Consider the following 20455-nt stretch of genomic DNA (forward strand, 5'->3'; position numbering starts at 1 on the left):
GAAAAACTTTTCTTTCATCAAATTAATTGAGTTTATCTGATTTTCGACACCAATAATTATACGAAGGCTAGAAATCGCTTATATTATCGATATTTATCCGTGCAATTGTACATTGTGAGAAGCTTCATAATGGTACGTGGTTTTGATGATATGAGATTTTATTGATGTTAAACGTGCATAAAAAAGTGTGAAAAAAGCTGAAGAAAATTTAAATTTGAGAAATATATATATTTTTTTCAGTATCACTCCATTTTGTTGGAATTTTAAGTGGTATTTCAAAGCACAAATTCTCATCTTAAACTACCTTCGTTGTTTATATTTTTTTAATTCAAAATTAGATTTTATTCTTTTATTTAATTTAATTTCTTTTGGTATGAATTCATGGGATGTGATATCCACACACTCCTTTTTACTTCTCTCACACCTTTTTAGTTTTCGACTATCGAATTGGATGAATTGAAAAATATCAACGGCCATAAATTAACAGAGGATATGTGAGAAGTAACGAAATGTGTGTGGATAGCACACCCCTTAATTCATTTATAATCTTCGTTGAGCGTACTTTTAGAAATAACTTTCCATCGAATATTTATACTATACATTCAATGCATTTGACATCCAATCTTTTATATGATTGTTTTGATTCCAATCTTATTTCATTGGACCGTTTGGATATGGCATTAGAATTGGTTTTTACTTTCTGTTATTTTCAAGGTGGATGAGAATAAAATCCTCCAGTTACATGAGTCTGATTTTAACATATTGGTTAACAATCACATTTGAATGCATAACATTGCAATTATTTGATTTTAATTTGTTTTCATTGTCATGATTGTACACGGGTTTTTCGGACTCAGCCTCTAAAATATATTCGGAGTCGTGAGTCTTTTTTAGAGAGATAAATATAAGATAATCATCTATATTCCGTAATCGAATCCCTCATTCTTCGAAGTGTGGCTATATCATTCGTTTTGTACCAATGAAAAAATTGAGTTGTTCAACTGATCCAAGTATTGAGAGTGTACGCTTACAAGGATCATAAATTGTTATATCTTGGAGGGTAGAACGCTATTGTCACATCCCGGTCCGGGACGGATCACTTCCCGGACCCGCTCCACCACCGTAGCACGATATTGTCCGCTTTGGGCTTACCATTTCCTCACGGTTTTGTTTTTGTCCGCTTTGGACTTACTATTTCCTCACGGTTTTGTTTTTGGGAACTCACGAGCAACTTCCCAGTGGGTCACCCATCATGGGATTGCTCTAGCCCCCTTCTCGCTTAACTTCAGAGTTCCTACGGAACCCGAAGCCAGTGAGCTCCCAAAAAGCCTCGTGCTAGGTAGGGTGAGAATATACATTTAAAGATCACTCCCTTGGGCGATGTGGGATGTCACAATCCACCCCCCTTAGGGGCCCGACGTCCTCGTTGGCACACACGTGGCCATAGTTAGGCTCTGATACCAATTTGTCACATCCCGGCCCGGGACGAATTACTTCCCGAGCCCGCTCCACCACCGTAGTACGATATTGTCCGCTTTGAGCTTACCATTCCCTCACGGTTTTGTTTTTGGGAACTCACGAGTAACTTCCCAGTGGGTCACCCATCATGGGATTGTTCTACGCTTAACTTCAAAGTTCCTACGGAACCCGAAGCCAGTGAGCTCCCAAAAGGCCTTGTGCTAGGTAGGGATGAGAATATACATTTAAAGATCACTCCCCTGGACGATGTGGGATGTCACACTATAATTTGTTACATTAAGACATTGTCTCCGAGGAGCGAAATCTACTCTTAAGGACAGTGAACTAACACGCATCAACCTAAAATCTTGTTTTAATCAAATATCGACGAAGAACGATTTCTACCTTACAAAAGATAAGTATTTTGTTGTTATTAGATTAGTTTTATCTATTTTGTTATTTTGATGTAAAATGATATTTACTGATATTTATTTTATGTGATTTATTGTAGGAGAAGTAGTACCGGGGTCGCTTATACTTCTAGCAATCTTAAGAATAGATTTGAAAGCTACTTCTGTATCGCTTGGGCTCCGCACAACCTATTATCTATGTCGGCAAGGAGGGGTGATGGCGATCTTGCTTGTCGTTTCCTTTGCAGATTATGGGCTCATGGATGCACATCACGATGGAATAGTGGTGATATTGTTAGGAAAAGGAATCTCGCAAGATTTTTTGTTTTTGGAACCCTAAGAATTCTATGATTATGATCGTTTATCGTATATCGTGTGGTTAAAAATTATTTTAAAATTTGAAATTTAAAATTTAAAATTAACTATAAATAGTACTTAATGAAAACTGATCGTACGATATACGATGAATGGTCACGAAGGATTCTCAAGAAAAGGATCCGCCGATGATCCTTTTCAATATGGTTAGACATTTTAATTTTCAGGTCATGGGTAGGTGCTGCAAATCCAAAGTGTTTTTGGAGAGTTTTTCAAATCCAAAGTGTTTATCTTTCTTACCGGAACCGCTAACATGCATAATCAGTTGTCTGTTCTGAGTACAAGTTTTGTTTACCAAAACTGATGCATCGAAGGGATTTATAATATTAGCATTTCATTGTGCCATAATGCTCTGTGAATTCCCACTATTTGGCCAACGTTTTTTGTGATTAGCCCTATATATATTTTTTAGGGTGAAGTACCGATGTAGTCCTTGAACTATCACTTCAGTGAAAATTAGGTTTCTGAATTATTATTTTTTGGTAAAATAAGTCCCTAAATTCATTAGAAATTGCTAATTTCATCCCTATTATTATATTCAAAGCTATTTTATCCGATTTTTCGTCAACTTAAGTCACTTGACACATTTTAGAGTATAATACCATCATTTTCTCGTCTATAAGTGCTTAATATTTCATATAGATTGCGACTTTAATGTCTAATTTACCCTCAAAAGTTAACTTACACTATTTCTTTATGAAAAATTATCAATTTCTCCTTCAAAGTTAACTCCATACACTATTTCTCTATGAAAAACTACCAATATACCCTCCAATGTGTATCACATGCAAGTAACGTGATTTAAATTAATGAAAAATTGAATATAGTAACTTCGAATATAACATTAGGAATGTAATTGGCAGATTTTTATACTTCAGGGACTAATTTTTTTGAAAGAATAGTTTAGAGACCTAATTTTCACTAAGATGATAATTCATAGACTAAATTGGCCGTTTACCCTATTTTATATTTTCATAATAAGGATATACTTGAAAGATGGGATTCTTCTTATGTATATTATGTGTAATGATTTCGATTCTTAAAAGATACCTACTATTCCTTGAGCTATTAGAAAACATTTTTTATTTTTTTTTGAAATGTTACTAAAGAAATTTGTTTTTTTGTTTTTGTTTTTGTTTTTTTTTTTTACATTTATAATATTTTTTTTGTGAGGGTTTTCCATGGACCTTGTGATTCGATTGCTACTTATTTTGATTTGTGCCATATTGACTTCTCACTGAAAATAATACTTAGAAATAATTTAGCAAGAATATATCTATCGTCCATGTCGATTTTATTTGTTGTGTTCTTGTGTTTTTACTATAAATACTAGAAGAGTATTTCTAGGTGGACAAATCTAAACGATACTTTCGTGTCACTTGATTGATTGGCAAGCTCTTACCCAGATGACCCAGATGTGCTGGGTTGAGGTCCATTTTCATTATGGAATTTTCAGATAACTGACACATTATTTTAATTAGTTATTGATTATTTCTTTGTGTAAATTAAAATTATTAGTAATCTATTATGTGAGAATGATTCCATAGTCATAGTCAATTTATTAGTAATCCATTGTAATATCAGTCATGTACCTCACGAGCTTACCGTGCTTATGATGAAAAGCAGTGATGTGCTAGGGACAGCCTTGTAATGTGAGCATGCACTATAAGGTTTGCAAGCCCTACATTTGCTTGAGATTTCCCTCAATTTGTGGGGGTTCATGAGGAGCTAGTTTTTGCATAACTTGTTGAAGCTTTTTGTGTGGTATACTTCTTAATTAGATAGTTTAAATTGGAAAACATATGCGTTATAGAGTTAAGACACACACATACATACTTGAATTGTTTTAGTCTCCTTAATTAGTTGTGAAAGACGTATTATTCATTCCAAATTCTAATGGACTGTTATTTGTCACTTATATATTTGACTTATCTGCGATATCTGTAGAGTAGTATGGTGAAGTTGCAACAATAAGAGTGATCCTAGGAATAGTGGTGATGTACTTGTGATGACCAACACTTCCAAGGAAGGCTTATTTAATGGAGTAGGTCACTGTATTTGTCCCTCATTGTGTAAAGTTTTGCCCTTGTATATTGCTTCAGGGAAAACTGAGATCAAGATTACTACACTATATTTGGGAGCAGGTACAATAAATATGACAATAAATCAAGTGTGATTTGTTAAAATTTTAAGGCTTTCCAGAACTTGTGAGGGTTTTCCTTCACCGTACCTTGTGATTTATAAAATTAAATTGTTTACAATTTTTTACTGCAATTTGATTAGAAATTGTGGGGGTTCTCACTATTTTGAAATTAATTGTGAGGTTTCCTCACGTGCATTTTAATTGTGAGGTTGATTTATGCGTGATATCAATTTGATCTGTATGGAACTAATGTATTGGTTGAGCCTTTGTAATACTATAATTAGAGTAACTATAAAGTAGTAGTACAATTGTGACGACCCTTGTGACAGCTCCAAAACGAGAAGGTTCGGATCCATCAAATAGAGCAGTGCCATATTACCACTGCATAAGAATTTACTTCAAAAACTCTAAATAAGGATGTCGGCGACGCTTAAATATGCGGGGGAGAACTTAACTTGAAGATATATGTGTGTGTGTGTGTGTGTATCTGTCTAATTTAGTTTGCACTCATTCATTTTTAAAGCTTATTATACATTTAACCATGACACCGGTGGAACTAGGTTAGTGCTAATGTTTGCAGGTCTTGACACTATACACCTTTCCAGAATACCATTCAAATTGTCGGGGTGGAGAGCCCTTGTATGGAAAAATCTTCTTGCAGGTGACAACATACTTGGTAATGTGGGGTATAGCTAAGAAGATACCAAGACAACCACAATATGTAGTTGTGAATTCATATGTGATGAAACACTTAATTGGAGTACATTCAAAAGTCTTAGAGAGCCATATATTTCACTTGCAAATATATGAGAGGTACTCTTTATTGATAGATAATGTCTGGTGAGTTTTATCTTTCTTGTATGATGATAATATTATGTCAATTATGATACTTTGATATGGTGAGAAGAGATGTCTACAGCTATCCTAATTAGACATGCAGGCCCAATATGAAATCTAGTTGGTAGTCTTAAAGAAGACTTAACATTGAACGACAAATGTTTTTATTCCTTTTACGTTGAAGAGATCAGCTTATCTGTGTTTATATGTGACGATAGTCTAGCTATGAAAGCTTGAATTGAATTTAAATTTATTTAGCATATATGCATCTGATATAATATTTTGAGATACATTTTGAAATCAGTTTTGTTCTCACCAATTATGGTATGCAAATTATATGTAACCATTATTATATTAACACTCAGCTGGTGAGATGTAAAGGATCTGAACAGGTGTACCAATAAGTTCCATGGATCATTGCAGAGGCATTTTGAATGCTAAATATTTTGAGGTATTATATAGTATATATTAAATATTAATATGAATGAGCAGTAATTTTTATTAGACAACTTATGGTAATGTTATACGTGCAAATGCCATATTATGTTGAGATGTCACGCTTGGCACATATATGTTAAATAGATATGCAGGTTCACTTTGGATTCGAACATGAGTTGAAACTCGTTGGAAAAGATATTTATTTGAGGCTTAATTAACAACCTCTTTGTTATAGCCCATTTTATATGGAAGAGACCAACTTTGTTTGAGTCTATTATTGTGATATATAACTATTTGTGGAAGAGACTAGTTGGTTCATTGTGTGTGATATCATAGCTATGAGGGCATTAAACTAAATGATATATGTATTTGATATAATTGTTTTGAGGTCAGAAATGGATCTAGCTAATCCTCTGACAAATCCACTAAACTAGATGCTTGTGATGATTATTACATCGAGGGGGATGAGACTTATCTATAACATCGATCAAGAGTGATGGTAACCCAACCTATGTGAATGGAGATCCCAAAAAGTAGGTTCATATGGTTAAGAACAAGTTGTTGATCGGGCATGCACTATCGTTTATATCGAATGTTATTATTATCGAGAGTCTATCCCTATGGTGTAGATAGTGCACTTATTGTAGCGTGTGAGGTTGAACTTATGTTCTGAATGAATACCATAGCCTATATATGGGTGGTGTGCTTGACTACAGTACACATTCGATGGATTCACCTATACGAGTGTGGGAGTGGAGCCACTTCCTATGAGAGCTTAGGTTGGTTCTCTAGAGCACTCGTGAATATCCAGGTGGGCGCAGGGCTTATTCGCACCAACCTGCTAGAATAAGCTCGATTCAGAGGATTCAATGTTGATGGTTAGTCCTATGATTCACGAAAACAAATCTTGGTTCATAGAAATTTTAATTTTCACCAAATTTCTGTGAGTTATGGCTAGCTCGTCCTAAGGCTGGTTCACAATCCAAAAGACGCCAGTTCTGATGTGTTGGATTCTCACTTTCCCTTGGTACATCCTTGTCCTCGTTATCCTTTTATTTATCAAATTCCTTTCTGGTGATTCAATTTGTATTTTGAAATATGTGGAGGATTATTGGAATTTTAAGTGGTATTTCAAAGCACAAATTCTCATCTTAAACTACCTTTGTTGTTTATATTTGTTTTAGGGGCATGATATTCACACACCCCATTTTACTTTTTATACACCCTTTTAATTTTCGGTCGTCGAATCTGATAAATTGAAGAAAATAAACATATAGAAATTAACAAGGAGTGTGTGGATAACACACCCCTTGTTTTAATTCAAAATTAGATATGATTCTTTTATTTAATTTAATTTCCTTTTGGTATTAATTCATTTATAATCTTTGTTGACCGTATGACACACCCTGACTGAAATCAAGGCGTGCTGGCCGTCATGTGAGGGTGACGGCCAACACGCCTTGATTTCTGTCGGGGTGTGTCAGTTTGGTATCAGAGCATAGAAAGCCCAAGTGCAGTCCAAAAGAACAAATACTAATTACACAACACCCAAAGGTGATCCTACATTTGTGATGTTCTGTCAGAACCACCGTCAAGTCCTCGTGAGCCACCAAAGCACTTCTAACTAGACGCTGCTTATTGTCTATGTTGTTATATGTTTAAGCCAAATACGGGAGAGCAAGTGGGCGGTGATTGCTTTATTAGCAAAGGGTTTTCGAATTGGAAGAAGAAAGAAAGGTTGCAGGGTTACATTGGAGGATGGAATAGTGCCCACAGCCAAGCTTGGAGAACCTACGATGGTTTATTGAAGCAGAACCAAGCACAAAAGGAATATGAAACTCTTTTGGGTTTATCAATTGTTTGTATGAGGTTTCTTTTGCATCAAGGGCTTATATATTGCGGAGATGATGATGAATATGAAGGTTCAAACAACGAAGATGTGCCACTGAGGGTTTTTTCTCTCCGTGGTGTGAGAGTCCTTGCTCCTTGTGAGATCCGCCTCTGTGCGTGAGATTTTCAGGTTTGTCTTGACTGCGAGTTTGTGCCTCTTGGTTTCTGTTTTTGTTTGCCTTTTTGTTGTTGGGTGGCTTACGGTGAGCCTGGAGAGTTTGGTAGGTAGGGAGGGTAGAGTTAGGGCGACGGCGAGGGGGTGGGTTTTGTTAAATCAAGGGATTCGTCGTCTGGAGGGTTGTTGGGGCTGTGGGGTTGACTTGGTGGGGGTGTTAATTTCGCCCAATTTGGGTCTATGTGGGTAGGGTTAGGGTGTTGGGTCAAAGTTGGGGCTTCTCAAAGTTGATAGTGTCTTGTCGAGGGTGAAGGGGTTCTGGTGAAATTCTGGTAGGGGGTAGTAATTTCTCTCTGTTAGACTGGGGGGTGGGGCAAGCTGAGTCTGGAAGAAGTGCTTGGTGGGTGGGGAGTAATGGGGAAACTGCCAAGGGGTCGAATTGATCTTAAATGTGATTTGGATTGGTTTTTCGTAGCTGTGCAGTTAGGGGGTCTTTTCCAACAAGGCTGGTATATTAGAGTTCTTTATGGGCGGTTGGTAACATTTATGAGGATCTTAATGAGGAATAGCTATTTCGACCAAGTTGACAAAAGGGTTCAAAAGGCAAACCGAGAGGGATATCTGTGTTTTCTGAGGAAGAGAGCAGGAATTAAAGGGTACCCTGAATTTCAGACTGGGCGATTTCGAAAGTGGGCTTCCAATCGAATGGCGAACAGGGGGGTGGAGGAGCTAGTAATTCAACTCAATCAGACGCTGGAGTTGTCGTCTATGGAGCAGGGAATTAAATTGGTTGGGAAAGTTCTCACGCAGAAATCAGTGAATAAATGGGGAGTCAGGAACATTCTCAGAGCAGCTTGGCAAGAATTGGGTGAGGTTGAAATAAAATGGGTAAGGGAGAATATTTTTATTCTGTCGGCCAAAGATGAAAATGTAGCCTCCAAAATTATTGAGCAGGTACCATGGGCAGTGATGAAAAAGGTATTCTCTGTTGTGAAGTGGCCGCCAGAGCTTGCTCTAGAGGAACTGGAACTGGATGCTGTTCCATTTTGGGTTCAAATCAGGGGAATTCCTCTGGGCTTAGCTTCTGTAGAGAACATCCATCGATTAACCAAAGAGGCTGGAAAGTTTATAGCCATGGAGGATCCCGGTCTTGCCCGGGGATTTCTGCGGGTTCGAATCCTAGTGGATACGGAGAAGCCGTTATTCAAGGGCTGCTGGATACGGAGGGATACTAACAGGGATACTTGGGTTGAATTTCGATATGAACGGCTCCAGGATTTCTGCTACCGGTGTGGCCGGATAGGGCATAACAACACTGAGTGCACAGTTGAGGTGACTGGAGAAGAGGAAGTGGCATATGGAGAGTGGTTAAAGGCGCCTCCGGTCAGGGATGTGGTTGCAGCTACGAGTGTGGAGTGTGTCGAAAGGGGAGAACGACGGCTGGCAGGTGCGGTGCGCAGACCGGACACCGCGGTTCCTCAGAATCAAGGCAGCTTACGGAAGCCGATAGGGCAGGGAAGGAAGAGTACACACATAGTTGAGTCGGGGGGGACATCAACGATTCAGAGCACAGGTCCTAAGAAGTGGCAGAGAAGGAGGAGGACGGAGGGTGATGACTCGTCGTCCAGTTCCGGTATGGAACGCACAAAAATACGGGGGGAAGGACAGGCGGAAAATAATCTGGGGATCAATGAAGTTTTATCGGACCAGGGTGAAGGCCCATTGTGGGGGATCAAGAGGGGTGTGGAATCACAGGAGGCATTAGTAACCTCAGTCTCACAGAAGAAACCCAGAGGCCCGGAGTTGGAGGAGGAATGTCAAGGCAGGATGGCTGGGCATTGGAGGAGCTTAAACTCGAAGAAAGGGAGTCATGTGGTGGAATGTGCGGTAAGTACTCCGGAAGCAAATAAGGAGGAAATAAGTGAGCATCAGACGAGAGAGGAGGTATTGGGTGGAGGGTCGGATACTGCTAGTGATAGGAGGGTGGCAAGGAAGGCGGGCATGACAGCTCGGGGTGGTGGCGGCTGGCCTTCAACAGCCGCACGCCTGTCATGAGTTATATCTTCTGGAACTGTCGTGGGCTAGGGTCGGACACGACAGTCAGGGCTCTTCATGGGCTAATTCGTAATAGGAGACCCTCTATGATTTTTCTATCAGAAACTAAGATGAAAGATCATAGAATTTGTGGGGTGAGGAGGCGTTTAGGCTACTCAAATGGCTTCGATGTTTCGCCAAATGGAAGATCTGGAGGTTTGAGCTTATGGTGGGAGGACAATCTGGAGGTAAAGATTATATTTTCGTCTAAGCATATTATTGATGCTGTTATGAAATGTGAAGGGCAAACCCACTGGTGTCGGTTTACGGGGGTATACGGAACCCCGTATAGAAATGAGAAATCGGTGTTCTGGGATTGGATGGGTCATCATTTTATCCCTACGGATATCCCGTGGATTTGTGGAGGGGACTTTAATGAGTATATCTGGGACCATGAGAAGTCTGGAGGTGTCGAAGTGTTGTATAATAGGCCCAGGTTCTTAGAAGAATTCATGGTTTCATCCCAGTTGCTGGATTTGGGCTTTCATGGATCGGCCTTCACTTGGAGAGGTTTGAGAAGAGGGGAGTGGGTGGAGGAACGCTTAGACCGGGTCCTTGCGAACGAGAGGTGGCAGGAATGCTGGCCAAATTCTCATGTTGTGCACGGAATGGACTTAGCCTCGGATCATTGCACAATTATCCTGAATTCGAGCATTGTGGGGCCGAAAGGGAGGAAGTTGTTTAGGTTTGAGGCTTACTGGGCAATGGAGGAAGAGTGCAAGGAGCTGGTGAAAAATTGTTGGGAAGGTCGGCAGCATGGTAGTCCGATGAATAGGTGGATGAGAAAAATTAATGAGTGCCGTTCTCGGCTAAGTAGGTGGAACCAATCGAAATTCAAGGGGCGGAGCTACAAAATCCAGGAGCTTCTCTCCCAGTTAGATTCACTCCAGCGTGATTGGGGTCCGAATTATGCAGAGATAAGGGAGAAGTCTCGGCGGGTTGATGAGCTTAGGCTTCAAGATGAAAGCTACTGGTGCCAACGGTCACGAGTAAAATGGCTGAGGGAGGGGGATGCCAATACTAAGTTCTTTCATTCTTCCACCCTTCAGAGGCGTCGGAGAAATAAGGTTGTGAAGCTGAGGAATGAGGATGGAAGCTGGGTAGATCGCCCGTCTCAAGTCCGCCAATTGGTGGAAAACCACTTCATCTCTGTTTTTTGCTCGGCCGGGGATCGTGATTGGGGAGCGTTGTTGGACTGTTTGACGCCCTCGGTTACTAGCGAGATGAATGCGGCATTAATTGTGCCTGTGACGGAGGAGGAAATTAAGGAGGCAGCTATGCAAATGGGCGCTTTAAAGGCTCCGGGGCCTGATGGTTTCCAAGGAATCTTTTATCACACGTACTGGGAGATTGTGAGGGAGGATATTTCTGCTCTGATCAAGGATCTGCTTCAAGAGTCAGCAGGCACGGGGCGTTTAAATCTGACCCATATTGTGTTGATTCCCAAAGTTCCAAACCCGGAGTATGTGTCGCAATTTAGGCCTATCAGTTTGTGCAACTATTCGTACAAAATTCTCTCTAAGATTCTCGCCAACCGGTTGAAGGTTCTATTACCAACGGTTATCTCTCCGTCTCAGAATGCTTTTGTGGCGGGCAGACAAATTCAGGACAGCATTGGTATCGCCCATGAGATGTTTCATTTTCTGAAGGGGAGGAAAGCAAGGAATAAGTTTGAGATGGGTATTAAGCTGGATATGCAGAAAGCTTACGACCGGGTGGAATGGGATTTCTTGGATGCAGTTATGGAAAGAATGGGTTTCTGTAGCAGATGGAGATCACTTATTAGTGGCTGTTTATCGTCTGTACAATTTGCGGTTCTCCTAAATGGGCAGGCCGGGGCGCCTTTTGTTCCCTCAAGGGGTATCCGTCAGGGGGATCCTCTGTCTCCTTACTTATTTATTCTTGTGGGAGAGGTTTTGTCCAAAATGATTCAAGGTGCGGTTGGTCAGGGTCGGCTGGAGGGGGTAAAGATGGGTGGCTCAGGTCCTGTGATTTCTCACCTATTCTTTGCTGATGACACTCTCTTGTTTCTACGTGCTGATCAGAAAAACTGCCGTAATCTGAGACATTTGATTGAGAGTTTCTGTGTTGCTTCTGGGCAGAAGGTGAATTTAATGAAGTCTAGTGTGTTTTTTGGAGTTAATGTGCCTAAGGGGATTGCTGATCAGTTGGGGGGATCTCTTGGCATGGCTGTGGTTAATAATCCAGGGACCTACTTGGGGGTTCCTGCTCTTTGGGGCCGATCGAAGCAACGTGGTCTTGCTTATGTGAAGGGAAGAATTATGGAAAAACTACAAGGGTGGAAACAAAGTTCGCTTTCCCGGGCCGGTAAAGAGGTTTTAATCAAGGCTGTAATCCAAGCTATTCCGGCGTACCCTATGAGTATCTTCAAATTCCCCAAAGTTGTTTGTAATGAGTTGGATGCGTTGGTGGCTGGATTTTGGTGGGGAAGTAAGGAGGGAGCCAATAAGATTCATTGGGTTTCTAAGGAGGTTTTGGGTATTCCGAAAGAGTTGGGAGGCTTAGGATTCAGAAACTTTCAGGAGTTTAATGATGCTTTGCTTGCTAAGCAATGCTGGAGATTAATCACTGAACCTGATTCGTTATGGGCTCAGGTTATCAAGGCTCGGTATTTTCCCCATTGCTCGATATGGGACGCGAAGAAGGGAGGTCGGGCGTCTTGGGCGTGGAGTAGCCTTCTTTGTGGCAGGGACTTGATCAGGGAGGGCTCTCACTGGCAGATTATGGGGGGTCAGGAGGTTCGGGTGTGGCAGGACAGATGGCTTCCTTCCTTGCCCCTTGGACATCCGGTGCCGTTTGGACCGGTTGCGGTCACCCCCGGCTTACGTGTTCGAGATCTTATTTGCCCGGAGTCGGGGCGGTGGAACATTGGCTTTTTGCAACCTATCATCTCGGGGGAGGATATGCAGGCTATTGAGGAGACGCCTTTGGGGGATTTAAGTCGTAAAGACCGGCTTGTCTGGGAGTTTAATAAGAACGGTTGTTACTCGGTCAAGTCGGGATATAGATGGCTGCAAGATAGATCGTTAGAGTTGAGAGATACTCGTCGGCCTTCTGTCCGAGGGGTTCCCAGGAGTTTATGGAAAGAGATTTGGAAGTTGGAGGTTCCTCCCAAACTGCGGCATTTTTTGTGGCTTACTGTGCATGGTTGTCTTCCTACTCGGGATGCTCTTTTCCGCCGGAGATCCTCTCAGAGCTCCACTTGTCCTATATGTTGCTGCCACGATGAGACCACTGAGCATATGTTCCTCTTCTGTTCTTGGGTGGAACCCATTTGGTTTGGTGGGGCGTTGGGTTACAAAGTGGATAGGCTTTCTCTCCCGGATTGGGTGGACTGGATCCAGGCGGTCTTCTCCCAGAACATGTGCACCACGGGCGATTCGAAATGGAGGAGATCTTACATTGTGGTTACGTGTTGGTGTATTTGGAAGGCCCGATGTGATTTTGTGTTCAATGGGGTGCCCTTATGCCCTCCAAAAGTGTTGGCTGCGATCACTTTGGCGGTGAGCTCTTTCTTTGGTGCAAAGGCTGCGGCAGGATATAGAAATGTGGGCGATGGGAGAAAGGAAAAGCTGGCTGTGCGATGGTGTGCTCCGGTCGATCCTTTTGTGAAGATTAATGTGGATGCTAGCTGGTCCAAGGCCTCAAAATTGGGTTTTGCCGGTGTAATTGCGCGAGGACAGGACAGAAGGATGGTGGCAGTCGCGAGGTACGCTATCAGGGCTCCTTCGGCGGCTGCAGCGGAGGCCACAGCGTTGATGCATGGATGCCAGTTAGGTGCGGCTTTGGGTTTAAGGTATGTCATCTTGGAATCTGACTCCCTGGAAGCTATAAAATCTCTATCTAGTTCGCTGTCGGTGGGTAGTTGGGAGGCTTTTCCTATGTTGGCTCGGGTTAAGCAATTGGGGAGGGATTTTTCTGAGTGCCGTTGGTCTTGGGTGCCTAGGTTAGCTAATGGTGTGGCGCATGAGTTAGCGTCGGTTGATTTTCCGGAGATGTGTGATGTTGTATGGGTCGAAAGGCCTCCATCTTCGTTGGTCTTTGTATTGAACAATGATGGGCTACCTTGTCCTCACTAATTTGGGTATGGTAGTGTTGGGGATGACGCCTCTATTTGGTGGGGGGGTCTTGTGGTATCTCCATTTTCACTGCCTGGCGTTGTTTCTGCTGCTTGCCTCTTGTAGGCTTCTATATAATTGGCTGTTGGGTTTCAAAAAAAAAAAAAAAAAAAAAAAAAAAAAAAAAAAACAACGAAGATGTTTTTCTTGGACTCTGGAACTTCCAATGTGGTCGTCACGAGAAGTTAAAAGCTATCACATTGAGAAATCCTCCCTTAAGTCTGAAGCTGACTTCACCTGATACTCAGAGGGACATTATAACTGCTTTTTCAATGGAAATTACCAAAGCAATAGCTAAAGATATTGGTGATTTGTATTTTTCCATTCTCATCGACGAGCTTCATGACATGTTTCCAATGAATCAATTGGCTATTGTTATACGCTTTGTGGATAAAGGTCATGTGATTGAGCGTTTTTTAGGCATTGTACAAGCCACTGATAATACTGCTGACTCATGTAAGGTGTTATTGATGATTTCTTTTCTACTCATGGATTAAGCATGTCAAAGCTACGGGGGCAAGGTTATGGTGGGACAAGTAATATGCTAGGTGAGTTGAATAGCCTTAAGACACTTATAATGAAGGAGAACGAGTGTGCCTATTATGTTCATTGCTTTGCTCACAATCTTCATTCAACACTTATTGATGTGGCAAAGGATCCTTTTGAAATCTTGCATCTCTTTACCTCGGTTGCTAATATGGTGAATGTTATTGGGGCATTTGTTGAATGTTGTGATATTCTTCGGAAGAAACATGGTGCTTTGGTTTCTGAAGCACTCAATACCAGTGATCTTCTAAGTGGACAAGGTCTGAATGAAGACAGCTCAAAGTTTAAGAATTTAACAACGTGCTTACCATGTTCTCATCTGTGATAGATGTACTTGAGGTCATAGCAGATTTTGGATCAAAGACTGAGCAGAAATGTAAAGCAGAGGTTCTATTGGGTTCCCTCTGGTCTTTCGATTGTATTTTTAGTTTACATATGATGATAAATGTTTTGGGAATCACATATGCTTTGTCACAGGCATTACAAAAAAAAAAGACTAGGATATTGTGAATGCCATTAACTTAGTCAGAAGATGTAAAGAAGAGCTGAAAATGATAAAGGAGAGTGGTTGGGATTCTTTACTCAGTTAGGTTTTTTCTTTCTGTGACAAGCATCAGATTAAAGTTCCTAACATGAATGACATATTTCAAACTATAGGGGTAAAAAAACCTCCGGTGGTAACAAACATGCATCATTATCGCATTGAGGTGTTTTGTAATGTTATTGACATGCAACTTTAAGAGCTAAATATTCGTTTCGCTGAGTTGAATACTGAGTTGCTTCTTTATGTGGCATGTTTGAATCCAAGAGATTCATTCTTTGCTTATGACAAGAAAAGTTGATTCAGCTTGCTCAGTATTACCCAAATGACTTTTCTGCACTTGACTTGATGATGCTTGAAGATCAGCTTAAGATGTACATTATGGACTTGCGCTCCAGCTTTGAGTTTTCAAGATTGGATGGGATTGCGGATCTTGCACAGAAAATGGTTGAGACAAAAAAAGACAGTGTTTACCTATTAGTTTACTTGCTGTTGACATTGGCACTTATCTTACCGGTTGCAACTCCTACTGTAGAGAGGGCGTTTTGTGCTACGAGGATTGTGAAGAACCGGTTACTCAATCAAATGGAAGATCAAAGGACGGATGATAGTTGGATTGCATATATTGAGAAAGACATTCTTGATGGTATCGAAAATGAGATCGTTATGCAACGATTTCAAAATATGAAAACTCGTCCATGGCAAATCTCATTGTAATGAATAGATGTTTTATCAATCAACGCTGATGTTTTTGTCTTGTTATGAGCTTCAACTGTTTTACTTTTTCTTATTTTATCTGAAATATTGTTAGCATAGACCTATGGCTCTGCATCCCTTGAATTTGAACAGGTTCAAGCATGACTGCTTGCTTAAGAAGCAATGACTGCAGAACATTGGAATTACAGGTTAGTGTCGAGAAGTAATGTACTTGAATGGCTGACCACTTTCTCGAATCTAGCTAGTGGATGACCATAGACTGCATTTCGCAGTTAGTATTTGCCATGATATATCATATTGTATCGGAAAATTATAGGGTGTTACAATTAAACTGAATTAGATCCTTTTTCGACTTGTAACTTGTCATTATTGTCAATTCTCCACTGATACAAAAATAGGCGACCCAGCTCAATTTATTGTTATTGGTTGAAGCACACTTTGTTTTGTTGAATAACAGAATGTGCTGTTCATCTGGTCTCTGCTTCTCTATCTAGTTACTACTTTTGGCATTTGCTTTGATTTCTGAACTTCAAACTTGTATAGATTCAAATATAAGGGGGTACTTACGTTAGACAAGCCACGACGTTGCTCAAGAATCAATTAGAAATGTTGTGGTTATAGGACTCTTCTGGTTTCCCTCAAGTACTAGTCCAAATGCTTCGATAACCATTACGAAGGAGGATGTTGGACTTTATTCTATCGGAGTTCCACTTCCGGGGGTCTTACTTATGGTTATAGGACTCTTCTGGTTTCCCTTTGGTACCGTTTGGTACGTGGGATGAGACGGAACAGAGTGGGACAAGGCGTTCTGTCCCACGTTTGGTGCGCCTAAAACGGGTGGAACGAGCTGTTCTACGGGACGAGTTTTGGGTGAATTTTCGTTCCACCTCACCCTCCTGGAACGACTCGTTCCACATCCGTGGAACAAAAAATTATAACCTCTTTGTCTCCTTCTTCCTCCTTGTTTCCATCCGAGGGCATCTTTGCTCCTGCTCTATTCCGTTCCGTCCTGTCCCGTCCCGTCTTGTCCCATTCCGTCCTGTCCTGTCCCATCTGTATACCAAACGATACCTTTAGTACTAGCTAAGGATATTTACTCGTATCGGTTGATGCCGTACAGAATCTAATGGCCAGATTGGCTGCAGAGTTGTAAAGCTTGTTACCGGTTAGCCTGAACAAGATACAATTCATATGGTTCTCCGCATTCTCAAATATAGCAGTAGTTGAACAAACCAGCAGCATTTTACAAGTCATATTTTGGCTGGACATTTGTGACAGCGAGTTAAGAGAAATATGATTATATCGTAGTATCAAGTGCGGCTTTAGTCTTAATTCACATTTTGTTTTCGATTTTGAATTCTTATTGAAAAAAAAAAAATAATTACAGGGTGGGTAACCAAGCCAAGGTTCAAGACCGGACTGGACCGGACCCCTTGGTTCCCTAATTTTACACTGAAAGATGCACCGAACTAGAATGTATGTTCGAATTCGGTTTTTCAACCCACGACTCAAAAATAGCAAACCACGCGAAGCTGAACCGGACGGTCTAGTCCATCATTGCAGTCCGGTTTTCTGACCCCAATTCTCAACTCCCTGTGGATAGTAGTGATCAAATTGTTGGTATCATCACTACTCCCTCCGATTCGGTCCCATTTTCTTTCCAATTTCCCAACTTCCCCCGGTTCAGTCCGGTTTTCTGGCCCAACTTCTTGGTTTGTTTGATCACATCTTCATGGATCATTTTGTCCAGCCCAATGCCCTCCAGGGCCCACCTAATTTCTAGAACCTGCGAGCTCCTTCCCCTCAATCCACGTTGTCAGTACACAAAACCGCCAACAAGCACTCTCAGCTCCTACTTCCGCAACCAACCTCAAAGTTCCTCACTTTCCTCTCCTACTTGTTTTCCAGACAAAGATGTCGATCGTCCCAATCAACGAGCGACGAGGCAGCGACGACTTCGACAATCTCTCATCGGCCCTCGACCTGTGGGACCCATTCACGGATTTCCCATTCCGAGCATTTCCATTCCATTCCCCAATCTCCAACGTCCTCCGGGAATTCAATCCGTTTTCTTCCGTAAACTCCCGGCTCGACTGGAGAGAGACCCGAAATGCCCACGTCCTGACCGCGGCGCTGCCGGCGTTCGCCAACGAGGAAGTGCTCGTTTCGCTTGAGGACGAACGAGTGCTCCAGATCAGCACCGACAGCGGCAGCTTCACGACGAGGATGAAGCTGCCGGACGACGCGAGGATCGAGGAGCTCAAGGCTTTCATGAGCAATGGAGTGCTCACTGTGACTGTTCCTAAGTTGGCGGCCGCCGCCGGCGGGGGCGATGTCAGGGTTATTGAAATTTCCGGCGATGATTGAAGCGATCGGGTGCACTTTCTGGGTAAATTAAGATAATGGGTAACCTCGTTTTGTGTCGGAATGTGAAAAGTTTATGTCTTTGTGTGATTGAAATGTACGACGTAGGTGTGTGTTTGTGATGCTTTTAGCTGAAATTAATGTAATATGCAGTGTGGAACTTGATGTTAGTGTCATCTACTATGTATTTTTTTGCTTGTTAATAAAATTCACTCCTACTGTCTATTTTTGTTCAGAATCATATAAGTTTACTTCTTTTGTATGTTTACAGTATGTTCTTAAGAAATTAATGATGAAATTTGCAAATGTGAGTTGGACTAGTTGATTATGGTAGTGTATTCGTTCTTTTGCAGCCAAGCTCAAATTCTTGTTCAAATTCTCATCGCCGTAAATTAGATCAGTTTATAATGTCGCACTTTCAAAAGAAAATTTGGTTGATCCTTACATATGGTTGGCATATCACTGGGACTCCTTCAGAGATTTGTGTTACCAACTAATGCATTACAATATATAGGACATTTTATTCAAAGGTGAGGACGGACTACAAAGGAATTCTCTGTTGCATCCATCTGCAGGAAACTTTATTCAAGGTTGTGGTAAAAGATACATAATTAAAGTGACATGATGAGTTCTACAAGCTTATTCAATAATTTGTAGGAAGAACCACCTTTCCTCAAAGAAACTTCTATTTTCTCCTTCAAATCCTTGGCCCTAACCCTCATCACCTCCCCATCAGCATCTACCATCAGTTTCCGGACAGCTCTCTCAATCTCTCCTCTCTCTACCTCATTGTCTAAATGTATCCCTACTTTCCATACTAGGCTAACATACCTTGAATGCACCTTCTGGTCGCCAAAAGACGGCAGGCATATCATCGGAATCCCTTCGGACAAACTCTCTAGCGTTGAGTTCCAACCGCAGTGGCTCCAAAACCCTCCGATTGCGCGATGGGACAAAACTTTCCTCTGGGGTGCCCATTTTACAATGTAACCGCGTTCTCCAATCGCTTCTATGAAACCTTTAGGCAATAGCTCCATCCAATTTGAACCACCTACTGAGCCAGGTCTGATCACCCATAAGAAAGGCTGCTCGCTGTTAGCCAATCCCCAAGCCATTTCGGCGAGCTCTTTCTCACTGATGGATGCTACACTTCCCAAGCTTACATAGATAACCGCGTTGTTAGATTGCTTGTCGAGCCACCCAATGCAGTTGGTGTCCTCTTCTAGTAAGCTACTAGAAGCTGCTGCTTCAATCTTGTGAAGAGGACCTATGGAGAAGATTGGAACTGGGCATTGTTGCTGGATCTTTGCAAGTGATGATCGTTCAAGACAATCAGTGGTGTTCCAAACGATTGCTGATGCTGTCCTCACATCGTGTGCATTACCGGCTAGTTCTGAGTACCTTTCTACTGTGTCGAAGTTGTTGGTAGGCAGATCCTTCAACCTGAGGTGATCAACATCGGGCAGCGGACTCAGTGACTGAGAGTCTGTAATCCAACAGTGTTGTGTTCTTAGTTATAAATAAGAAAAACGAACATCTGGGAATTAGAATAGCTTTGCAGAATGATAGACGATTTTGTATTCTGATTAAGAAATATATATGGCACATACCTGGGAATGGGATGTGACCTTTTGAATGAAGCCATAGGAGAGCAGTACGAGCTAGAAAATTGGTAACGCTGGTAGTTCGTAGCATGATGTTTGGGATGTTTAGATCCTTAGCTACAGCTTCAGTGAAGTACATAAGGTCATCATGGATAACGCAGGTGATTTTGTTCTCGGATTCCTGTTCCATAACTTGAGTCAAGCGCTGTCGGAAACTCGCTGTGCAGTTGCCATTTATGGCCAGCAAAATGGCCACTGCATTCCCAGATGAGATCTCTTCAGCAGTCAAGCCATCTTGTATTGGAAAGAAGGTGAAATCTGGGTGGTTTGAAGGGTTGGGGGAGTTGAACTGGGTGTGAATAACAGTGATGGAAAAGCCCCTTGAGTGAAGGAAGGAACCCAGCTGAAGCATTGGATTTATGTGACCTTGGTATGGACATGGGAATAAAACCAACCTGGTACTCTGTGTTTTCTTTTCCGTCTCCATCCTTCCCTCTTTCTCTTCTCTCTTACAGAGAGAGAGAGACACACACACACCCCCAAAAGGTTACAGTGATTGGATTTCTAAATTTTTGACTGCTTCATTAAAACCCTTGGGAGTTTTTATAGAGGAGAGTTATTAAAAAAAATCCTTTTTTACCTTCTGCATAAGCCTCTAAATTCAAGCTCTTGATTATTCTTTTATTTATTCAGTACAACGATTGAATGTAAAATATATATACATCCCAATTTGCACCTCAGTATCACAAACTAATAACACGATGCCACAAATTTTAGCTTCTTC

General features: G+C 41.5%; 3 protein-coding genes across 3 annotated transcripts; 2 read left to right on the top strand and 1 right to left on the bottom strand.

Moving 5' to 3' along the window:
• Window positions 1-9831: 9831 nt before the first annotated feature.
• LOC137714250 (uncharacterized) lies at window positions 9832-16229 on the top strand. The gene is made up of 7 exons (XM_068453506.1): window positions 9832-13824; window positions 14085-14300; window positions 14408-14705; window positions 14774-14832; window positions 15293-15632; window positions 15836-15891; window positions 16161-16229. The coding sequence occupies exons 1-7, from the start codon at window positions 9832-9834 to the stop codon at window positions 16227-16229; spliced, it is 5031 nt and encodes a 1676-aa protein (XP_068309607.1).
• Window positions 16230-17509: 1280 nt separating this feature from the next.
• Window positions 17510-18305, top strand: LOC137716208 (17.6 kDa class I heat shock protein-like). Its single transcript, XM_068455621.1, has one exon. The coding sequence runs from the start codon at window positions 17618-17620 to the stop codon at window positions 18068-18070; it is 453 nt and encodes a 150-aa protein (XP_068311722.1). The 5' UTR covers window positions 17510-17617; the 3' UTR covers window positions 18071-18305.
• A 256-nt stretch (window positions 18306-18561) lies between these two features.
• Window positions 18562-20335, bottom strand: LOC137716185 (UDP-glucose iridoid glucosyltransferase-like). Its single transcript, XM_068455596.1, has 2 exons — window positions 19678-20335; window positions 18562-19553 (listed from the first exon to the last, which is right to left on the bottom strand). Exons 1-2 carry the CDS (start codon window positions 20156-20158, stop codon window positions 18679-18681), a joined length of 1356 nt encoding a protein of 451 aa, XP_068311697.1. The 5' UTR covers window positions 20159-20335; the 3' UTR covers window positions 18562-18678.
• Window positions 20336-20455: the final 120 nt, after the last annotated feature.

The sequence above is a fragment of the Pyrus communis genome, chromosome 14 (assembly GCF_963583255.1).
Source record: "Pyrus communis chromosome 14, drPyrComm1.1, whole genome shotgun sequence".
Lineage (NCBI taxonomy): Eukaryota > Viridiplantae > Streptophyta > Magnoliopsida > Rosales > Rosaceae > Pyrus > Pyrus communis.

What these genes read in the sequence shown, in the direction of transcription:
- LOC137714250 (XM_068453506.1), top strand. Translation starts at nt 9,832, where the DNA reads ATGAAAGATCATAGAATTTGTGGGGTGAGGAGGCGTTTAGGCTACTCA. An exon ending in CTCCATCTTCGTTGGTCTTT is followed by an intron (nt 13,825 to 14,084) that starts GTATTGAACAAT and finishes CGTCACGAGAAG; the next exon opens with TTAAAAGCTATCACATTGAG. An exon ending in AGCAGAAATGTAAAGCAGAG is followed by an intron (nt 14,833 to 15,292) that starts GTTCTATTGGGT and finishes AAGTTGATTCAG; the next exon opens with CTTGCTCAGTATTACCCAAA.
- LOC137716208 (XM_068455621.1), top strand. Translation starts at nt 17,618, where the DNA reads ATGTCGATCGTCCCAATCAACGAGCGACGAGGCAGCGACGACTTCGAC.
- LOC137716185 (XM_068455596.1), bottom strand. Translation starts at nt 20,158, where the DNA reads ATGGAGACGGAAAAGAAAACACAGAGTACCAGGTTGGTTTTATTCCCA. An exon ending in AGGTCACATCCCATTCCCAG is followed by an intron (nt 19,554 to 19,677) that starts GTATGTGCCATA and finishes GTTGGATTACAG; the next exon opens with ACTCTCAGTCACTGAGTCCG.